Source organism: Ctenopharyngodon idella, chromosome 16 (genome assembly GCF_019924925.1).
Source record: "Ctenopharyngodon idella isolate HZGC_01 chromosome 16, HZGC01, whole genome shotgun sequence".
NCBI classification, from domain to species: Eukaryota; Metazoa; Chordata; class Actinopteri; order Cypriniformes; family Xenocyprididae; genus Ctenopharyngodon; species Ctenopharyngodon idella.
In genome coordinates, this window is record NC_067235.1 from 26,817,827 (window position 1) to 26,835,307 (window position 17,481).

Consider the following 17,481-nt stretch of genomic DNA (forward strand, 5'->3'; position numbering starts at 1 on the left):
CTCCCATCCATATCCGCACCATTGCTCTAATTTACCGTTCAGTCAGAGCGTGACCTAAACACCTCAGCCATTCTAATATAAAGTCAAATAATGAAGTGTGAGAGAAAGAGAGACTGAGAGAGAGTGTGTGTGTGACAGTGAGAGATGCTGAGATTGAATGGTGTCACAATGCAGGCATATTGAGGTCATTTTGAAAAAGTGCTGCTAATTACAGCAGATGGAATGAAAAGAAACAGGGGACTGTACACTGGGCTCCATGTATGATGCTGAAAGAGGGAGGAGAGCGAAAAAGCAGAGGTGGGAGACAGACGGAGACTCCCTGAGAGAAACATACAGGAGTGAGAGAGAATGGAGAAGTGATGGAAAGAAACACACAAGGAGGAGAGAGAGAAAGAGGTTCCGTGAGGACAAAAGCGCAAACCTAACATATTTCTAGCAGATATGTAACTATACTAGACTCATATTTGGGGCAGAAGTCACTCCTATACATCTAGAGTTTCAAGCGATCATTTCCATGTTTTCTGGATGACTTTGACACTACAACTGAGGCTTGAGGCATAAAACTGTAAAGCTGCTTTGTGTCAATTACTTTAGTTAAAAGCAAATGAAACAAAGACCTCAGATGAGCTACAATTTGAACCAATTTGAGGGGCTACAAAGCATTACTATTCAACAAACATCTGCCTAACCTGCATGTGGTTATTTTCAAGATCAAGAAGTTTAGAAAATCTATCACTTTAATCTATCACTTTAAAATAAAAAAATGCATTGATTATTGATTATGGTCATACAGAGAGACACACAAACACTCACAAACATGACACATCCCAAAAAGCTCCTTTCCTGGTCTACTGACGCACCTGCCCCATGAGGGAATCCCAGTAAATCTAGGTAAACCTCTAAACTGGTTTCAAAATAGGTAATTACGACATTTGGTTTATTTTGTAGCTACAATTCCGGCTGAAAAGATTTTAAAGCGGGGTTTAGCTATTTTTAAGCATTTTTTGAAATCTGTTAAAATATATTTTCTAATAAATTAGGCCTTATTAGTGTAAAAATGACGATAAAAGCTACTTACAATATGTTTGAACTGTTCCAGTGTACAGCGTGTCTGGCTGCAGTCACCAGGTCAAAGTTCGTGCAGGTGAGAGTCAGAATAAAAAGACAAAGCGCGAAGAGTGCCATAATCCCTCGATCTCTCGCTTTTCTTCCCAGTCTTGCAAGATCTTCTCACCCCACGCGACTCTGCGCTGGAACCATCCCGTTCGATAAAGAAGGACAGGAAGAGATGCGACCTAAAGTGCAGCTCGCTCAACTACTTAGATAGGCTTTTCGCAATCTGTGTGTTATATTAAGTGTTTAAAAAGTCAGAATCCATGACGAAGACCCCCTCCCTCTGTCCCCATGGCGTCAACCCCAATCCAATGGTCCGATAGGAGACCACCGCTGTTCGCGCGCTGATGGATCTCCGCAGACGGAGCAGGGAGATGCAGACAGCCGGATGGTGGGAGTTTAAATGCGGGAAGGAGAGATATATGTCCTCACCGTAGCGCTGGAGAAACTCGTGAGATAACGAGGCTCCGTGATTGTAATACTATGTTCTCTTTCTCTTTTGTTGATGCTGCTCGTGAGATCGTATCTGGTTGGATGCGCGTGGAGAATCCTGCGCGCGGCTGCGGGATGTTTCACACTTACAATTGTGTGACGAACAAGTGCTCGAGCGAGTTTTATTCGCTCTCTTTGGCCATATCCACTGCTCTGCTCTCTCTCTCTCTCAGACACACACACATACACACACCAGCGCGCGCTGTTTGGTAGGCTGTGCTCGTTCAGTCACCAGCTCCGCCTCCTGCCCAGGACAAAAGCGCGCGTCCGTTGGCTCCAGCTCTCGTCTTTCAGAGATGCTTTCAGACAGCAGCTCTCGCGACGGAGGAGAAAAACTTTAATTCATATAGGCTAACTTAACAATTACGATGGGGACCGTTCCTAGTGCAGTTTTAATTACCTACCACCACAATCCTCTTACTGTCTGTCAGAGTGCAGTGCTTTATATCCTATTATCCGCAAACCTCCATCCTTCTATCCACACCTGCTCTCTCTCTCCAGACAGTGTAAGTCTTTTCTAATATGGAATAATTATGGAAAATCCTCTTAGGAGGGTGAATGGATTGATGGATTGGCTCATCTCTATCTCTGTCCTTCACTCATAGGATCTACTCATCCACACATAAAGGATGTTGAGCTGATGTTAATGTTCATATGATAGTAATCAGTCTCTCGTGCTCCTGTGTGCGCGCGTGAAATTTGTTTTATGTTAAAACTGCATCAGTATGAAAGATATGTCCCTTTTGCCAAGCCTGCCATAATTATAAACACACCTGTACACACATACAAACACTCCCCCTATCTATCTATCTATCTATCTATCATGTATATGGAATACAAATTAATAGATAAATGCACAGATACAGAAATAGTTGTAAATATAGTTACAAGAAAAGTGCTATGTAATATTTATTACATGAAGGTGATGTCATTATGCCTTAAGACACGTTGCCTTGGTGATAGTCTGATAGTTTGTGTTTTTTTAGGAGGGTTTTTTGTCCAAGAATGAGAAAAAGCGAGTGAGTGAGAGGAAGGAAAGAGTTGCAGAGGAGGGATAGTTGCAGTTTGCCTCCCGTCTGCTGGGAATGAGTTGGTTAAGCAGAAGTCAAAATGATTTATTGGGAGAAAAGGAGGGAATAGAGGGAGAGAGGACAGTGAGAAAGAGAGGAAGAGATTAGGTGTCATTGGGGAATCCCTCTGTCTTTTTGTCTTTTCCCTCTTTTTGTTTTTTACTATTTCTCACCTGTCTTTCCTCCCTGCCCATTTGTAAAGCATAGCAACCCCCCCCCCCCCCCCCCCCCCCCCCCCCCCACACACACACACACACACACACACATTTTCCAGCTCCTCCTGTCTTCGCCCTACACCCATTGTGTCAAGCTACATTGACTCTTTCGAAGTCTATTTCAGTCCTTCTTTTGTTCACTCACTCTCTCGTGATCTACCTCTGTCACCTCTTTGTGTGCCTCACTCTCATCGGCCTGCCATCCTTCTCTCCGCCAGAGTTTCTATAGCAGCGATGAAATATTTCACTCCTCTTTTCAACAGTCGTTCCTTTGCCCTGTCAGCACACAAGTTTTGGAACTCAAGCAAAAAAATGTAAATTGGTACGGTAAGTCTAGAGGAAAATATTCCCTCTTCAAAACACCCCTTCACACACAGACTAAGATTCTATGTATTTTAAGTATGTTGCAAATTGAGTTTGAAATTTGCAATCATAAATAGCTCCTAAATTGTAATATTCAACCAAGTCAGTTGTGCGCTCCCCCTAGAGTGAGATTTACATATCCTTTCTATTCCATCCTTTTTTTAGTTTCTTTATTTACGACGATTCAAACCATTTTATATAACCATGACAGGCCATTGTCAGTTTTCATAAAACATCTTTCATTTGCAATACTGCCTCCCAATTCAATTGTGTCTCTCTGTCTCAGGAGCAGATGATGAAAAATGGTAGTGTATCATTTTCAGGCCCCGTGACACCGTGGCCCTTATGACATTTAGCTCGGGGAGTTCCTGCTCGGCTCTATCTGTCACATGGCCGGTTCTCGTTCTCAAATCCAATCTCCACATACTCATAGCCTTCAATCTAATAGAACATTCAGCTCCTGCCCAACTTTGATTTGCTTTCAGATATAAACTATCCAACTAAAACACAAACACATCGGACTGTACGGCTGACCTTATGACACGGGAAGTTCTCTCCCTGTGACCGGGAGGTGACGCGGCGTCACCGTCACACTGAAGACATTGGGGCAGAATGGAATGAGCTCTGTAGACTGTTGAATAAGAATGCAGATTTATATTTGCCTGTGTTTGCCCACATTCCCAAATCTCATTTAAAAGATCACACCATGGGAATCTAGCACATGTAAAATGGCCATTTTAAAACATTCAACATGAAATACAACTGTGGTCAGTTGCAACAGAAAATAAGCTTGAAGAAAAAAAAAAAAAAAACACAATTAGCAATATGATATTAAAAGCAAGTGTGCAGCACTGTGAATAAATTAAATTGAAGACCCCTCTGCGGTGAAAATCAAGTTTCTAATGTTGTTTATGTGTCTATGTGGTGTTTTTATGGAAGCTTGTTTCCGCCATGAAATAAAAAAATAAAGAAGGGAGTTATAAAGTCAGAATTGAGTGATATAAAGTCAGAATTGCGAGTTATAATGTCAGAATTGTGAGATATAAAGTGAGAATTGCGTGATATAGTCAGAATTGCAATATAAAGTCAGAATTGCGAGTTATAACGTCAGAATTGTGAGATATAAAGTGAGAATTGCGTGATATAGTCAGAATTGTGACGTAAAGTCAGAATGGCAAGTTATAAAGTCAGAATTGCTTGATGTAAAGTCAGAATTGCGAGTTATAAAGTCAGAATTGCGTGATATAAAGTGAGAATTGTGAGATATAAAGCCAGAATTGTGAGATATAAAGTGAGAATTGCGTGATATAGTCAGAATTGCTTGATGTAAAGTCAGAATTGCGAGATATAAAGCCTAGAATTGTGAGATATAAAGTGAGAATTGCGTGATATAGTCAGAATTGCAATATAAAGTCAGAATTGTGAGTTATAAAGTCAGAATTGCTTGATATAAAGTCAGAATTGTGACATATAAAGTGAGAATTGAGTGATATAGTCAGAACTGCGAGTTATAAAGTCAGAATCGTGAGATAAAAAGTCAGAATTGCAAGTTAAAGTCGGAATTGTGAGATAATAAAGTGAGAATTGCGTGACAGTCAGAATTGTAATGTAAAGTCAGAATTGCGAGTTATAAAGTTGCAACTGTAAGATATAAAGTGAGAATTGAGTGATATAGTCAGAATTGCGAGTTATAATGTCAGAATTGTGAGATAAAAAGTCAGAATTGCAAGTTATAAAGTGAGAATTGTGATATATAAAGTGAGAATTGTGTGATATAAAGTGAGAATTGCATGATCTATTCAGAATTGCATGATATATTCAGAATTGCAATATAAAGTCAGAATTGCGTGATATAAAGTCAGAATTGCGAATTATAAAGTCAGAATCGTGAGATAAAAAGTCAGAATTGCAAGTTATAAAGTGAAAATTGCGTGATAGTCAGAATTGTAATGTAAAGTCAGAATTGCGAGTTATAAAGTCAGAATTGTAAGATATAAAATGAGAATTGAGTGATATAGTCAGAATTGCGAGTTATAAAGTCAGAATCGTGAGATAAAGTCAGAATTGCAAGTTATAAAGTCAGAATTGTGAGATATAAAGTGAGAATTGCGTGATCTCTTCAGAATTGCATGATATATTCAGAATAGCAATATAAAGTCAGTATTGTGAGTTATAGTCAGAATCGCGTGATATAAAGTGAGAATTGCATGATATAGTCAGAATTGCAATATAATGTCAGAATTATGCGATATAAAGTCAGAATTGTGAATTATAAAGTCAAAATTGTACAATTGTCTTATAATGTCCAATTGTGAGTAAAAAAAAAATTGACGTTTTTTTCTCAGAATTGCGAGTTTATATCTCACAATTCTGTAACATTAAGAACACATTATTAGCTGTTCAATAACGTATACAATACCATTCTGATACATTGATTTATAGACAACCCTGTACAATTCGCTCTTCCTCTTCTTTAAAAAAAAAAAAAAAAAACAGTTTCTGGTTTAAACACACATGGCTGAATTAAACCAATATTTCCACTTGCATGATACATGTATTATTTATACATTTATAAATGTATTATTTATACATTTACCATATTTATATTATTTTTAATAATAATAATATAAATATAAAATGTATGTATAAGTGAGAATTGCGTGATATAGTCATACATTTTGCATGATAAAATGTATGTGTCTGAGTGTGAAACCTGTGATGGACTAACCATGTGTCCAGGATGTTTCCCGTCTGTGCCCAAGAGGCTAGGATAGGCTCCAGTGTCCCCACGACTCTGCAAAGGGTAAGAGGTTTGGAGAATGGATGGATATATAATTTATATTATTTGTGTATTTGTATTTTTATTATATCATTTTAAGCTCAAATACCAAATCTTTTTAACTGAAGTATTCCTGTAAGTGCTTTAAAAAAAGTCAAGCTTCACATTTCTGCTTTTAACCTCTCTGGAACACTTGGCTGCTAGCTTCCATTGTAAGTGCATTACTATAATGTGTTTGTGTGTGTGTGTTTTCATTTTTAACCGTTTCAATGAATTTGAATATTTAAAAAAAATAAATAAATAAAGGAACAAGTCAAATCAATGTTATATTCCACAATATTCCTTTAAGTGCACTTTCACAAATTGTGGTTTTGCAGGACTGATTCTACTTGAGAACTTCTCTGTTTCAAAATTAAGAAGCTAAGTGGCCCTTCACACATATTCTCTCTCTCTCTCTTTCTGTCATTCTCTTTCCCTTACTCACTCCCTTCCTCTCACTCATCTGTCTGACATGAATTTTCAATCTCACTGTTTACCTTCCACTGCTGTGCCTAAAACAACACTGACATAGATAGAGCGCACATGAGAGAGAGTGAGAGAGATGGGAAGAAGATCAAGAAGAAGGCGGAGAGATATTAGTAACACCAGCAAAGAGATGAAGAAAATAACAATGAAAGAGGTGCAAAAACAGAAAAGCCTGTGTCTGCATGTGTATTGCTCTAAATAATGGCAAAAAAGAGAAGGCTCGCTGGCTAAGAACCTCTTTGTATAAATGAAGTGGACATTGTCCAGTCACGGAAAAAGGGAGAGGGAGAGCAAAAAGATGGGACACAGAACATCAGGGATGAAATGGGAGAGAGAGAGATTTATAGAAATGGAGGGAAAGGAGGTAGACAGAAAGAATGATGTGGAGAGAAAAGGATTTTTTTAAACGACTGGGGAGGAAGGGGAGGCGGCGAAAGCAAGCTTAGAATAGATACGCTCTCATCCACATGAAATATTGAACGAGGGAGCAAGAAAACAAGAGAGAGGAAAGGAAAATGGAGAGAATGATAGAGATAAATACAATCGTTATTTGTTTAGTGCGCGCTGAGGGAGAGTGCGAGATGGAAGAGAGGGAGAGGGTGAGAAGAAGGGAAGGAGAGCACTTTGGAAAAGATGGATGAACGAAAGAGCCCTGCCGGCAGCTGTGGAATGAAGGCCGTGCAGCGAGGGCAGGCTTTCCGAGAAGGATAGAGAGAGAAACATTTGTTTGGATTCTGATGACTGATATATGTGGATGAATGGGACGGTTTTGTTGAAAATATTACTCGGCAAAAAGTGTTTCATCATCTTTCTTCTCTCCCAACAGTCCTCCCCCTCCAATTTCACTCTCTCTCTCTCTCCCTTCTCTCTTCCACACTCTTCCTGCTTTGATCTCTCTCTTCTCACTGATCTTTTCCTCTCTCCCCCATCAAATTTGAAATGTTTGGCAGGTTTTGTTCAGAATACCGTGCAGATGTGCTTGTGTTTTTCAAGCTTCTGCTCAAATTCGGCATGTTACCAACAGAGAGCCAAAGGCTAAAATTTCAGAGACACGTCATTTAAAACATTATTCATTTATAATCTTTGGCTTCCACTCAGAAATCCAAAGAAAGCATGTTAGGTCTGCTTCTCATGATCATCTGAATCTTATACTTTCAAGTATATATAGGCCTTACTTGTGATTTAATTCCCTTGACTTGAAAGCCAGAGGCTCATATTGACTTTTACCAAGCTTCTAGAAACTTATGTCCACATGACTAACATTGATTTTACAAGGTAAGTGTTTGCACATTTATCTAGCCTATATCTCATAATATTATTAGAGTTGACTGTACTATTTTTTGTCAGTCAGTTTAATTATACTGACTAAAAGTGAGCAAAGCAAACTCTAGTATGTGTTAACTCTAACATTAATGACGGAATAACATTTTTATACATCTTTTACTGTACTTACATTCACAAAAAGACGCAGATGTAGCGAGGTGAGCAATATTAGCCTTTGAAGTGACAAAAACGCTGAGACAAACTTGCAGTAGGCCTACGCGTGAAACCAAACTTGTCCGTGAACGAATGTTCGCGTGCACGAGCATTGCAGTTTCCGGGTTGTATTGTTTATTGTGCAAATGTTTCTTTTCCGCTTGCGAAAATCCCAGCGATTTTTCCTTCATTTTAGAGGCCCCGTGTATCTGCATTTATACTTTACATATGTTCACCATAGATAGAAGAAAGACTAGACTCACATAATTAATAATGACGTCCAATTAGACACCATAATTAAACACAAAACATCACAGGTAACATAGGCAACGAATGTTCGCATGCACGAGCTTTGCAGTTTCCGGGTTGTATTGTTTATTGTGCAAATAGAGTTTCTTCTCCGCTTGCGAAAATCCCAGCGATTTTCCTTCATTTTAGAGGCCCCGTGTATCTGCATTTATACTTTACATATGTTCACCGGGCCATTCCACCAAATGGGTGACATTTGCTTGTTGTAACTCTTCAAAATTAAACTTTATTTTTTATCTTTTTTCAACACTGAATCTAATACTACACACATTTAACTATTCCAAATGTGTATTGGTCAATCTCAGGCAATTTTATTTAAGTTTTTACAAGGTTTCAAAGCAGAAGATGGATGCATGTTTTCTCAGTCCTGTTACCAAAACTCACGTGCCATTTAAAAAGCATGTTTAAAAGCATGTCAGTTAATTCCTTTGTATTCACCTCAAGAAAGTGTTTATTTTGAAGAAATGGTTGGTTATGTGTTCAAATAATTGATATTTGTGACAAAAAATCACTTTATATTAAAGCAAGGTGTATTTTAATAAAAAACGCAAAGCAATTTTCTCATTTAAAAGAAAACAAAAGCCTCAAGTTTGTATATTTTTTAAATAATTTAATTTATTTAACAATTGTGTAAATGATGGATCAAACAAAACTGATAAAAACAGTGGTTTAACTTTATTTTTCTAGAAAAATAAATAAATTTAGTAACAGGACTGAGCACTTTGTAACAGGAATGAACACTGGGTAACAGGACTGAGTGTCCATATGTGTGTGTATGTGTGCGAGAAAGAGAGTGTGTACATGGCCGTGTGTGCATGTGTGTGAGTGAGATTTCTGTGTTGAAGGGATGTTCTATGTGATTAGAAGAAACACTAGACTCACATAATTAATAATGACGTCCAATTAGACACCATAATTAAACACAAAACACCACAGGAAACACTAAACTTATCTGTAAACACACAACTATAACCTACCAACGACAACAGTATTCATAAGTCTCCATACTTTCCCTCAGGTGCAGGAGATTAGTAATGACCTCAGCTGAAAAAAACAAATATAGGCCTATATATTTTCAGATTAACATTAAGAAACGCAGATAATACATAGGCTATTTGTACTTAAGTATGCACTTTAATAAAACATTATTGTAAATAAAAAGGCTAAACTTGACAAATAATGTAGCCTAACAGAAAACATAAATGTTCTCAGCACCACCAGCAGTTAAGAAAGTGTATTTTTGTGACCAGTGTTCATGAAACTATAGGACTGTGGAAGTTTTCCAGGGGAGAGCAGCTGACGTGGCCTCCTGCTGATGCGGTGCTGATCAGTGATCAGATGAGGAGGACTGGGCGCTGCTGGGTTTCTTACAGAGCACTTCCCTGAGCAGCGCTGACATAAATCAGGCCCACAGAGCTGCACTGCCCCACAGGAATATCCTCTCCCCTCTGAGCACTTACTGTATGTTTGTGTTTGTGTGTGTTTATGAAGGAGAGCCAGAGGGGAGAGTCAACGAGGCAACACATTTGCACTTGTTTTATGGAAACAATTTGTTCAGAAAAAAGAAACCTAATCCAATTGCATCTAGAAGGACTTTTATTAAAGTTAGCAGTTATATACAGTGGATATGAAGAAACTGTACTAAAACTGCCCTTTTGTTACTGTCAAGGTAGTAATAAAATATACATTTAAAATGGAAATAAAATACAATAATAAATGTTTTGGTAACCGAACTATCAAACTAATAAAGTTCTTGGTTTGATTAGATAGATTGTTTTTAATTTTATCAAGTTTTTACCATGTGTCTGTTAGAATATATTGTAAAAATGGTACATTTTGCAATGGTCAGGTCAAGCAGAAATAGACAAATAACAAATTTACTTTTTACTGTCTCCACAATGTAAGAAACCTGGACAGTTGATCTCGTTATCCTTTAAAGCTCAGTCAGACAGCAGAGCTCTCTTGTGCACAGCCGTCTCTGCCAATGAGAAGAACGCCCCAGCATGCTTGACAGTCGGGATAATATTTGTTTGGAATGGGCTGTGTTGGTTTTGCAAATATTTCTTTTGGATTTTCTGCCATGGTTTTGGGTGTTGTGTCTCTTTGCAAAATCCATATGAGCTTGGATGTTATCTGTTGAAAGAAATAGTTTCTGCCTTGAATTCCTACCCTAAAACCCAGACTTGTAATATGTGGGGAGTGTCCAGTCACCGCCATAAATTTTTACAGCTTCTTTCAGCTTCTTTAAGGTTCCCATTGGCCTTGGAAACAAGCTTTCTCCTTACCAAGTCATCAATTTTGTAAGAGCATCACAATCTCTGCAATGTTGCCTCCCCATATGGTCTTCACAATACTCCTGCATAAAAGTTATACTGTACATTCAATGTTTTTATATCCATCTATAAATAAATATTTATTTATTTTCTAATGGTTGATTACATGATTGGTTGCACTGCATTTTGTGCAAAATGGAAGAGATATCTGCTTTTTGTAGGTGATTGGTAATATGCTTGGTTAAATGTGAAAAATTAATCTCTTTAAATACAAAAATGGCAATTAAAAGATTGTGAACAATTTTGTAACCTATTTATCATATCATCATCTTCATTATTTACAATTTCTTCTAAATGTTATTAATTTTAAAATGAATAAAAATAAAATTGTCATTAAAAATATAAAACTGTAAATGAAACATTTTAACTATTTAGTTGTTAGTTGTTGTTCTATTACACAAAATGTCAATACAAAGAATGCGAACATATTTATCATTATTATTTAAAAATTCCTTCTAAATGTTAATCATTTTAAAGTGAATAAAATGGTCATTAAAAATATAATACTGAAAATAAAACATTTGAATTATATGTAGTTGTTAATTTTATTTTTTTACTCAAGCAAATCTGCATAATAAATAAAATATTATAAAGTCATATAAAATATTTACAGAATTATCTTTGTCAACAAGAGAAAATCATTCATTTTAATTAGTGAGCAGCATTTCACCCTCAAATCACCAACAGCATTTTCAAAGTTAATGAACCTGATATTTTCTTATGCATCCCCAATCTCAAATATGTGTGTGTGTGTGTGTGTGTGTTAAGTTAGGGTGCTAAAAGTACTACAGTCAGGACTAGTGCTGAGACATTACTGTGAGGAGTCATGCCCTTCACTGCAATAGCATCTTTTCCTTACTCTCTAAAAGCCTGGGTCAGCGGTTCACACCATAACGACACATGTGAATCGATCATGTCTGCATATATGAGTGAGTGTGTGTGTGTGTGTGTTAAGAGAAGGGAGAGTGAGCAGCAGAGTATTTCAAGTTCACGTGCCCTTAAGAGACCAGATAGCTTTAGGCACCAGCGAGGTTGTCACGCAAGCTTGTGTGTGCGTTAAAGACAGCGTGTAAGAGCGTGTACAAGAGAATACTGTCTACTAACCATATTTCATTACGGTGCTTTGAAAGTATAACCTTAATAAGCTGCACTTATTAAATAATGCATGTGTTGGATATGAGTAACATTTGAACGTCGAACAACAAAAACATTTTGTTTGCATATATTTCCTTGAAGATCCCTTGAAATCTTTTAACATGGTTTCTTTCTTGCTCACTTCTAAAAATCTCATAAAAACCATATATTATTCAGTTTTAGATACACTACCATTCAAATGTTTGGGGTCAGTAAGTCTCTTTTGATCAAAAATATAGTAAACACAGTGATATTCTGAAATATTATTACTGTATCAAATAACTGTTTTGTGTTTTATATTGTAATATATTAAAATGTAATTTATTCCTGTGATGGCAAAGCTGAATTTTCAGTCATTACTCCAGTCTTCAGTGTCACATGATCATTCAGAAATCATTCTAATATGCTGATTTGCTGCTCAAGAAACATTTCTTATTATTATCAATGTTGAATCAGTTGTCCTGCTTATCATTTTTGTTGAAACCATTATAGTTTTTATTTTTTAGGATTCACTGATGAATAGAAATTTCAAAAGATCACATTTATTCGAAATAGAAATCATCTGTAACATTATAAATGTATTTACTTTTTTTGATCAATTTAATGCATCCTTGCTGAAGTATAAATTTCATTAAAAAAAAGTAGTTATTTAACTTCATACTGAAGGTAGTGTATATATTTATGTATTGTTTTGAAATAATTCTTTTCTGACATATTTCCTACTGAAACAGGAAGTTTGGGTGGGGCATAAGGGCTTATTCTTTTAAAAAAAGCCAATAGACTTCAGTTATGTCAGCCATGAACCATTTGCTGCTTGCTGTCATTGCAGGTTGTTTTGGGGGGCGGGACATTTTTATGCAAGCTAGTATTTGATTGGACAGAAACCTACAGTGTAGGAAGAGTAACCAATAATTTTGATCTAGAAGAGGGGGAAAAAATTAATTTTAAATGTGTATTTGCTAAACGTGATATAGATGGCCTCAAAACTACAAATAAAAAGAAGAAGAAGAGAAAAAAAAAAAAAACTTTGGTGGTAAAGGTGTTAAAGCCAAATCCAAAATATAATTTGGTTCATTCTGTTTTACAGATAAACAATAATTTGTTCCAGGTCTGCACTTCACACCAGCTGTGTCAGTATGCCATGCCCTACTTCCCCAAGTGATCACATCATTTCCTGTTTATTCAGCCTAAGGCTGAGCAATCTGATTGGCTGCTTAATATAATAACTGTCAGACAGGTTGATTGATTGGCCAATATGAGGTGGTGACTCTGCTCATATTCACCGGACCGCTTCGACTCTCCTGCTCTCTCTTCATCCCTCTGAATGGCCGTTGAGTGCTTCCTTTCAGTGTTTATCAGCTGGAGACGTTTATAGTTTTTTCAATTAAAAGAATGCAGTGGATGTGTGATAATGACCCTGATGATAATTGCAGACTGCAGTCAGCTTGAGATTTGTATGGCAGTTTATAGCATCATCTCCCAGCTGTTGTGTGAGAGTGCTGGTCTCACTGGGCCGTGGCATCACAGGGCAGATGGGCGGTGGCGATCATACACACAGCTGTAAAGCCAAAAACATCACTCATCACAAGAATTACTCATACGCTCTTTGTTAGGGTGCAAAATAGTTAAAAATAATGTGTGTGCTTTCTTACCTAAGACTATTCACTTATTATTCAAACAAACACACTAATGATATTTCTTAAGCAAGAAATGGATTATGATTCATAGTTTTTCCACTTAAAACAATGTGATTTCATACTTCCTGTAATGCCAATCAGAATGTGTTATAAAAGTCATGGAACTGCTCTTTCACTTTCTAACTTGCATAATCAGTCTAATTCAGTTTATTCTCTTAAATAACAGCCCAATGGTATGTTGTTTAAGGGTTCATGGGTAAATGTGAAATCAGAATAGTACTGGTACCTTGTAAACATAGTTTAATCAACTAACTGATAAACATCCGTGTATCCTGACTCCTGGAAATTGCGCAGAACCCATAGCCAATCAGATTGGAACTGTTTATTGTTGTTTATTGCTGTTTACTGTTTATAGGAGTATTCCGGTTCTAGCCATTTTTGCATGCAACATGCTTCAGAACTGTTCCTGGTTGTGGCATTTGAAACAGCACTCTAAAAAACGCTGGGTTAAAAACAACCCAAGTTGGGTTGAAAATGGACAAACCCAGCGATTGGGTTGTTTTAACCCAGTGGTTGGGTTAAATGTTTGCCCAACGTGCAAAGATTTAACCCAGTTTTAATAAACCCAACTATTGTTTAAAAATTACTATATGGCTGGCTTAAAATGAACCCAAAGGTTGGAAATTAAAAATCAGACACATAATTACTAGAGGCAACAATAATAATCAAAAGGTGAACATTTATTAATAAGAAATTTAATAAATGTTCGTTGTTTAATTATTATTCATTAATGGTAATTTATTAAACATATTAATACATGTTAATTTCCAAACTTTGGGTTCATTTTAGGCTAGCAATACAGTAATTTTTAAACAATAGTTGATAAAACTACCCAGCAGGTTGGGCTAACATTTAACCCAACTGCTGGGTTAAACCAACCCAATCACTTGGTTTGTCCATTTTCAACCCAACTTGGGTTGTTTTTAACCCAGCATTTTTTAGAGTGAAGAATCAATTTCCCAAGAATCAAACAATCAAGACTGAAGTGTCTAATTAATATATGTACACACACTACTGTTTGAAAGTTTGGGGTCAGAAAGATTTTCATTTACTTTTAGTAAGTAAATAAATAAATTAATAAAAAGGAACAATAAAGACATTTATAATGTTATAAAAGATTTTTAATAAATACTGTTTCTGTTCTACTTTCCATTCTTTTTTTTTTCTTTTTTTTTTAATTATTATTATGCAAACAGACAATTACAATATTTACAGAAAAGAAATTAAATGCAAAATACAAATACAAAGACCAACAAAACATACATAACAGCCAGTATGATTTGGGTATGTGTATGTGTGTGTGTGTGTGTGTGTATAACTAAGTGTAACTATTATTATAACTATTATTATCTTCATCATTATTATTGTCAATCTTTTTTTTTTTATTATTATTATTATTTATTTATTTGTTTTTTTTCCTCTTTGATATATATTTTTTCTTAACTCTGGTTATGTCTGTTGTACTTTCCTACATGCTCCTTTATTCATATATTTCCACTCCCACACCCAGTTACTTTCCATTCTTTTAATTTTTCGTTTTCTACTTTTTATATTAATCAAAGAATCCTGAAAAAAAAATGTATCAGTTTCCTCAAAAATATTACAAAGAATAACAACCTTGATAATAAGAAATGTTTCTTGAACAGCAAATCATTATATTAGAAGAATTGCTGAAGGATCATGGGACACTGAAGACTGGAGTAATGGCTACTGAAAATTGTAAATAAAGATAAGAAAATAAATTTCAACATATTGTCTGAAATCAAGTCTTTTTTGCTTCTCAAGTAAATCTCTCAAAATACACTTTAAGAATTTAAACAACACAAAAATGCTGATTTTTATATACAATTATTAAATATACAATATTACAGTGGAAAGAAATGTGTCCAAGAATGTCCAACAACAACACTGCTGCAATAGATGTAGTCTAATTTTACTGTATAATGGCAATCAGAGTTAACTACCAAACAGCCCATAAGAGTCTGAAGTGATGCGTTTAAGATGAATACTGACACTGTTGTTTTTAAACTGACGTCATATAATGTGTCATGTCAACTGGAAGTGAATCAATTAAGAAACAGAGAAAGAGAGGGGGAAAAAAGCCCAGATTTCAGGAAGTGACAACCTTAGATCACACCTACCTTCTCATTTTCACACTGAGACTACATGCTCTGTATGAAATAAAATGTGTCATTTGTTTATGTTTTTTTTTTTTTTTTTTTTAACTTTCTTCTTTCTGGTTGTTTGTCCAATCAATGGAGGATAAATAGCAGGAAGGAAGGACACAAGACAAAAAACACTTAAATGCAATCAAATGCACTTTTTTTTTTTTTCACTTAAAGGGTTAGTTCACCCAAAAGAAATTTCTGTAATTAAGTACTTACCCTCATGTTGTCCCAAACCCGTAAGACCTTCGTTCATCTTCAGAACACGAATTAAGATATTTTTGATGAAATCCGAGGGTATCTGATCCACACATAGGCAGCAACGACACTGCACCTTTTGAGGTCCAGAAAGGTACTAAAGACATTGTTAAAACCCTCGACGTGACTACACTGGTTCAACCTTAATATTATGAAGCGATGAAAATATGTACAAAAATAACGACTTTATTCAACAAATTCATCTGTCCCCTGTCATACTGCTACGCTATTTTCTTTGCAGAACTTCAGTGTTTACGCCCGAACGGTAGCTCAGTATTGGCCGGCTCTGGTTATGTAAGCAGCATGACGTATGCATGTGATACTGACGCAGGAAACGGCCAATACTGAGCCCGCGTCCAGACATAAACACTGAAGCTCTGCAGTAGCAGTATGACAGGAACAGACGAATTTGTTGAATAAAGTTGTTATTTTTGTTTTGTTTTTGTGCACAAAAAGTATTCTCGTCGCTTCATAATATTAAGGTTGAACCACTGTAGTCACGTTGATGATTTTAACGATGTCTTTAGTACCTTTCCGGACCTCAAAAGGTGCAATGACGTTGCTGCCTATGTGTGGATCAGATACCCTCAGATTTCATCAAAAATATCTTAATTTGTGTTCCGAAGACAAACAAAGGTCTTACAGGTTTGGGACGACATGAGGGTGAGTAATTAATGGCAGAAAATTTCATTTTTGGGTGAACTAACCGTTTAAGAATGTTTCTGATACACTGACTTAATTGAGTAATAAGTTTGACACAGTTGACATGTATATTGAATTCAATACAACATTACTGTGATTTTTACATCATGACTATCTGGACCCTCAAAAATGCCTAAAAACCAAACATTAAAGGGATAGTTCACCCAAAAACATTTACTCATCCTCATGTTGTCCCAAACATGTTAATCAAACAGTTGACAGTAGCCACTGACTTCCATTTTTTCGTACTATGGAAGTCAATGGCTACTGACAACTGTTTGATTGCCAACATTCTTTAAAATATATTATTTTGTATTCAACAGAAGAAAGAAACTCATACAGGTTTGCAACAACTTGAGGGTGAGTAAATGATGACAGAATTTTCATTTTTGGGTGAACTATCCCTTTAACATTACAATCAAACTAAAAGCACCTACAGTATGTGGAACATAATACCCTTATGGAAACATATGGAAAATAAAACCCCAAACACAAAGCAAATTAAACAGCTTCCGGACCCTAAAAAGAGCGCACAAATTGGCAGCGTGTCTCATTACTGTTAGGACTCTTGCCAGAGACAAATCTGAGCAACTACAGAGTCAGCAATCACAGCTTAATAATGATAAAAGCAGGCAGACTCTAAACGACAGGCAGAACTGAAACAAACAAAATGCAAAAAATAAATAAATAAAATAATTACAGATTTTTTTCTAAATCAATTTAAACTATGCAAATGAATTTAAATCAAGGCAATGGTCACATGCTCTTGCAGTGATGTATTATACATACTCTTCATAGCATTTTCCACCATTTACTCTCATTATTCCTCATACACCTGTATAAGCAACTA

At 36.1% G+C, this 17,481-nt stretch overlaps 1 protein-coding gene and 1 long non-coding RNA gene across 3 annotated transcripts in view; one reads left to right on the forward strand and one right to left on the reverse strand.

Annotated features, from left to right (window-relative positions):
- efna3b (ephrin-A3b) overlaps positions 1–2,001 on the reverse strand; it is a 64,274-nt gene extending 62,273 nt beyond the window's left edge. The window contains exon 1 of the mRNA XM_051866776.1: positions 1,079–2,001. Within this exon, the coding sequence (XP_051722736.1) occupies positions 1,079–1,185 (107 nt within the window). The 5' untranslated portion in view covers positions 1,186–2,001. The remainder of the gene's footprint in view (positions 1–1,078) is intronic.
- Positions 1–17,481, forward strand: part of LOC127497949 (uncharacterized) — a 53,606-nt gene that overhangs the window by 31,473 nt on the left and 4,652 nt on the right. The window contains exon 3 of one of the 2 annotated variants that reach the window (XR_007925714.1): positions 5,993–6,071. The exons of the other annotated variant lie outside the window; for it this stretch is intronic. This is a non-coding gene — a long non-coding RNA (uncharacterized LOC127497949). Of the gene's footprint in view, positions 1–5,992; positions 6,072–17,481 lie in introns of those variants that run through there. 2 annotated transcript variants of the gene reach the window in all.